General features: G+C 40.5%; 1 protein-coding gene across 1 annotated transcript; it reads right to left on the bottom strand.

Moving 5' to 3' along the window:
* Positions 1–1,203: 1,203 nt before the first annotated feature.
* Positions 1,204–4,585, bottom strand: tmem160 (transmembrane protein 160). The gene is made up of 4 exons (XM_026366713.1): positions 4,262–4,585; positions 4,132–4,156; positions 3,149–3,241; positions 1,204–2,523 (listed from the first exon to the last, which is right to left on the bottom strand). The coding sequence occupies exons 1-4, from the start codon at positions 4,499–4,501 to the stop codon at positions 2,207–2,209; spliced, it is 675 nt and encodes a 224-aa protein (XP_026222498.1). The 5' UTR covers positions 4,502–4,585; the 3' UTR covers positions 1,204–2,206.
* Positions 4,586–6,000: the final 1,415 nt, after the last annotated feature.

Raw genomic sequence — 6,000 nt, 5'->3', positions numbered from 1 at the left:
GCAGATGAGCAGCTCATTATAAAAATTATGCATGTACAGCAGTGTTTGTGGACAGTTTGTACATCTTTTGACTCCCACTGTAGGGAGAGTCATTGATTCTGACTTCTTACTGAGTGCACTTACACATTACATTGGCCCTTGTTTGCATTAGTGAAAAAGAAAAAATATTCATGATAATTTGCTTCAATTGAAGATTTTGGATTTCTCTATATTAAAGATCTGGTAAAAGGTGTCTTTCTTTATGTCCCCAGGTCCCCAAAGAAGGTCTTGTGATAACAGTGAAGAGACAGAGGAATATATACAGTGGGGTTTATAAGTTTTGGAAACCTTTATCTACTTTTAGGACTAGTGTATATCTCATCATGTTTTAGCTCATTTTTATGCAAATGGAAAAGATTCTAAGGGTTCACAAACTTTCAGCTGTTAACCCATCAGCCACAGCTTTAACAGCACCTGGTGTTTTCAGCCTGCTGTAATGCACTGTATGTTCTAACACCTGCCGATCATAGCCACCTTTTATTTTTTTCTGTGCCGACCTTTGTTCACAACATTAACATTACTGTTGGTCTTTGTTGCCTACTTTCTTCTTTCCACTTACCCCAACCAGTCGAGGCACATGGCCGCCCACACTGAGCCTGGTTCTGCTGGAGGTTTCTTCCTCTAAAGGGAGTTTTTCCTCCATGGTCTCTTAGTGGGATTGTTGAGTTTTCTATGTAATTCTGTACAGAGTTTTATTTTGTAAGGTCTTAAACCTTAAACACTGTAATGTGAATTGAGATGACTTCTGCTGTGATTTTGCACTTTACAAATAAAACTGAATTAACAGTACCTGATTTTATTGTGGTTGATTGGTGTATTCAGGAGTATGCACCAAGTAAAATATTACCTAAACAACTTTCAGGTTACGATTCAGGACCCACCTCAGTTGTTCTTCAGTGAAAATCTAAGGAAAAAATGAAAACTTCAAAACTATTACCAGTAAACTTGAAGAACTGGGGAACGAATGCTAGTGATCCAATGGTGGAGGACTTATCATCTCTATAGGTTAAAAAAGAATTAAGTTAAAAAATTTCAGGTCAGGTCAGTTTTAGGTTGAGTAAACTTAGATATTTAGGTTAACTTAATTAACAGATACTATAAAAGTCAAAATAAATAGAATTTTATTTATTGAATAAAATAAATTAACACACTGTCACATGCGTCTCACCACTGATTTCTTCTCACTTTATTACTGTATGCCCAGTAGCAGGCTTTGAAAGTGGTGCCCACACATAAAAAATGAACCCCATTTCTACACACAAACCCAACTTTATCAACTTTACATCCTTTAAAACAGCAACTGCAGTGATCTGCAGTTCGGGTAAAACTTACTCAAAAGGTCGAACTGTTTATGGTGTGTAGACATAAAGATACTGTACATGTATATTAACAATACCATGCAAAATATATAAGCAAAGAAAACTGTAAAAATATATTTTTTTTCTGAGGTTACTATAACGACAACCACAAACTGGCAAAAGTGCTATTGTCCTTAAAAAATAAAATGAAAGATGTACAGAGGGTAACTCAAGCATCTGTAAAGAAGTGTTCCAAGCCCTCCCTAAATGTAATAATAAAAATAATAAAAAAAGACTTGAATTCTTTCTAGATCTCACAGCACATCTCAACCAGGTTGTTTATTTCAAGACTTATGAAAACTTTAAGCTGTCAATTGCAGATAATTATACCGAACCTGTTGATAAGACAGTCGGCTACGAACAGCCAATTAATTGTTGTTTAAATGTAATGTGTAAGACGGGGATGTTAATTAAAATAATTACAGAATAATATAAAGATTTTTCAGACAGTGATAATGTGAAGCAGCTTTAAATTTAACTGATAAGAAATCTTACAAAAAGCTGATTTAATCACCAGAAGTGAAACTATCAGCAACTTCCTGTGTTGTTTTAGACCAGTTTTACAAAAAGGTCTGAAAGTCTTTTTCCCCCTTTAATGATCTTTACCTCAACAGAATAAAGAATAAAAGATGTGTATCTATAGACTCACACAGCATATGAACATGTAGGCTGCTTACACACACACACACACACACACACACACACACACACACACACACACACACACACACACACACACACATACATACAGACATAAGGGTAAGCCCTGAATCAAAGCAACACACATGTTCCATCCCTGGAAGAGCTCTCTACTTGTTTGACCCTTTGCCGTCACTGTCCTCGCTGTCATGGGAGCCGCGGTAACCCCGGAGCTCGCGTCTCTCGCGGCACTCCCGGCACTCTTCCTCATCCTCTCCCTCCTCCTCCTCGTGGATGATTTCCACCTCCAGGCGGCCGATGTAGAGAGATACTGCGCAGAGCCAGAAGAGGGCGACGCTTCCCACCACGGCTCCTTGGAGCAGCAACGCTGGCACGGACAGCAGCATCATCCTCCGCAGGGCAAAAAGGCTGCCAATGTACGAGGCGCCGCCAAATGACACACATGCACCTCCCAGGATAAAGAAAGCTGAGAGAAAAACAGATTGACATGGTATTATTGGAGACATCCAATTAATCTGCTCACTGTAATTAAATCTGGGATGGAGGCAGGCTGGATCTACTCATTTCCTTAATTATTTGGATCAAGTGGAATATTTTCTGGTCTACTAAACAGTTTTAAAAAACATATTTCATATGATTTATGAGCTAGAATACATGTTAGAAACCAGTGGAGGTGCTTTGATTTTATAAATATATTTATAAAACTGGCAACTTTTGTTTTCTGGCCTTATCACACATTAATGTCTTTTAAACTCGACTGCACTTTAAAGATTCAGTGCAGGTGTTTGCTTTATAAAACGTTAACATTCAAAAACACGACTTAATGGATACCAAAGATTTCAGCTTCACTTTTAATAATGCAGAAATCCTTGTGAAATTATTCATTTTCAAATCTAAAGCAAGGCTCTGTTCAAGTTGATTCAACTGTAAAATAATTCTACTTATTTCGTGGACGTTACCTAGAGTCACCCTTTGGTTCTAAAGCTGAATCACAAACCACTGTTTGCTGTTGCACCACCTAAGAGCTTAGAGTAACAGCTTGAAGATATACTGTCCTTAAAATGGGTTAAAATGGGTTTTGGAGCCCGTACCATATCCCGCTTCTCGTCCCACTTCACTCTGGACAAACGCGATGACTCCGATCCCAGTCGCCAACAGACCGTTCCTGAACCATGAGAGGAATCCTGCAAAATAGTCCAAGTCAGGAATACATGAGTGCAGGTGGCCAGAGCCACATGGTTTACTGGACATATACGTGACAACCTGAGTTTAAATGGTTCAGTAGATTAGTAGACTTATAAATCTTCATTATGACGTGGTATAAAGTTTTTGGATGTAAATAAAAATATGTTCAAGATAAGTTCTGAAAATGCCAATCCAGCAAGTGCACCTAGATCTGAGGCTGTGTCTCTGCCAACATGTTTCCTAGGCATGTTCTGACTGTGCTCACGTTGTGACAGGGAGTATTTAAAGACACCTGATTTTTGAGGGTGCTGTTGACTTTTCTTGTTGGCATTTCTTAGAGATAATTGCGGCCAGACGGAGGAGACGCAACACAGAATGCTATGTTTTAAGTGCGTGAGAGGAGTTGTCTGATGAAATGCACATAAACATCCGTGCATTTCATTTAGTCCTATACTACTGCACTATAGACACACATTCAAACCTCAGCTTTACATTTCCTCTATTCAATTCTCCTGAACGACACCCAGACTGATGTTTGACTCATCAGCGTTTCAGACTTCAGTCTTCTGACTAACACTAATGCACAGTACATTACAGAAGATCAGCATTACATGATCTGCAGTAATATTTTATTTCTCTTAAGCACTTTTACATCTTCATGTTACTTTATCCAGGGTGTGTCTATCTAGTAACATAATCAAGGCCTCCTCTTGTCACCTTATGAGAGAGTAAACCGCCTGATGTGAACCTTTCACTGTTCTCTGACATTTGACAGGCCAGACAATGAATTTGTTCATCAAACAGATTATGTTTAAACAGATTAAACCTGTAATGGGGTACTGACGTGCATGTTTTTACACACATATTACAGATTCAATGTCAAAGTTACCCGTTTCGTGGGACTTCCTGAGCATCTGCAAAGATAAGAAAAGGATCCATTAGTTTAGGTCGCTGTGTTTTGATCATTAAATGTAATTAATGCTCCACTTCAAACAAACTATTTACACAGATAACTTTACCAAAGCGTCCGCTTTGTCGAGGTCTGTGAGCTGGTAGTGCTGCTGCTGCTGCTGCTGCTGCGGCTCCGGCGCCCGGCTCTTCCCCCACGGCCCCTTCTCTCCTTGCCGCAGCCGGGACGAGCCATGCAGCCTCCTCAGCGGGGCTCCGGCGCCGGGAGGCCGGACTAGCTTCACTAGCCGGGCGAAGTGGGACACGGCCGGCGGCAACTGCCTCCTGATGAACAGACTCAGGAAAGCCATCACATCACTAGTCCCCGGCAGCTAAAAACGAGCAATAATGAAAGCACAACACGACCTCTGCATGCTCTGTGAACTCTCACCTAGTCAACGACGTCCCGGAAACAGTGTTCGGTCAACGGGGGGAGAATGACCACAGCGCCACCGTGCGGCTGGCGACAAATTCCCACAGTTAAATTAGAAAACAGATTCGCTAGAGGATTTTTAAACCACAGCTGATCATTTAAAACAATTCTCTGTTATGCTGTAAAACCTATTACACTTGTATATGTTGATATTTATCTTTAAAGCGAGTGAAGTACAACATGCAATTGCACCTTTACAACCACACGATGGCGCAAGAAGACAAGGTTTCGGAGTGAGCAGAGTCCAGATTAGTATAAATAGGAAAGTCATCATGTACCTGTTGTTATAAAGATGATTGAGCAACTGTTGCTGCTATTTGCATTTCATGTCTTTTCTGTTAATTATGACAATTTAAGTATGTAGCCTACGTTTGCCCGTGACTCCTGCCTTCTGCACTTGCATTAAACCTATTTACTGTTGACTTTTATAATGCTTTGAACTCTGTCAGCGTGGATCCATCTTCGAAACCAGTGCTGATCAAATCCACTGTCCTTTATAGTAAACTGTAGTTAACAGAGTATTGAGTGATACCACATACATCAGCCTGAGTTTTAGGAAATGTGTAAATTGTTTTCCTCCACCCAGTGAACTGGAGAAAACTTGTGTGTGCATGTGTGTGTGTGTGTGTGTGTGTGTGTGTGTGTGTTAGAGGGAGATCTGTCCTCCCACGTGTCCTCAGTGGGGATGAGTGGACAGCCTCTTCCTGAGGGTGTTTTGTCTTTCTTGGCCTGCTGGGACCATGAACGACTACGCCCGCCATACCTGATTGTTTGGTGTGAGGAGCACAGAGAGCTGCACAGAGGTCTCAGGTGGTGGTGTGTATTTGTGCGAGTGTGTGCGAATGTGTTGACAGTGGGGTCTTTTACGGACGGCCAAATCTTTGATGTGATGTGCCGCTGACCCCTGGTTGATCTCACGCTACTGTCCCCAACACAATGGGAGAATGATGTTTGGGGACACACACAGAAATACACACACGTGCGCAAGCTTACACATAGTTAAGAAGGGTCATATGAGAGTGATGTAATCAAAATATATGCAGGGCCCTTTATATTCTAACACAATGGCAAGAAAAAATAAGTGCAATTTCCATGTAACTCCTGAAATGTGATCTGAAATAGAAAACAAAACCACAATATTTGTAAGCAGATAAAACTCATGATCATGAATCATGATTCTTCATGTCTTTATTGAAAACACACCCATTAAATATACACTATGAGTGATGGTGTAAAAGGTAGCTGACACAGTGGTTTTATAACTGGTTGAACCACATGTGGTTGGAATAACTTCAAGCAAGCACTTGATTTCTGAATGCGTGGCCTCTTTTTAATATGTCTTGTTAATTGTTTCTTTTGTTTTCGTGGTTTCATGCC

This window comes from Anabas testudineus, chromosome 13, assembly GCF_900324465.2.
Source record: "Anabas testudineus chromosome 13, fAnaTes1.2, whole genome shotgun sequence".
Classification (NCBI taxonomy): domain Eukaryota; kingdom Metazoa; phylum Chordata; class Actinopteri; order Anabantiformes; family Anabantidae; genus Anabas; species Anabas testudineus.
Note: the sequence above shows the minus strand (reverse complement) of the source record. Positions and strands in the feature narration are given on the sequence as shown.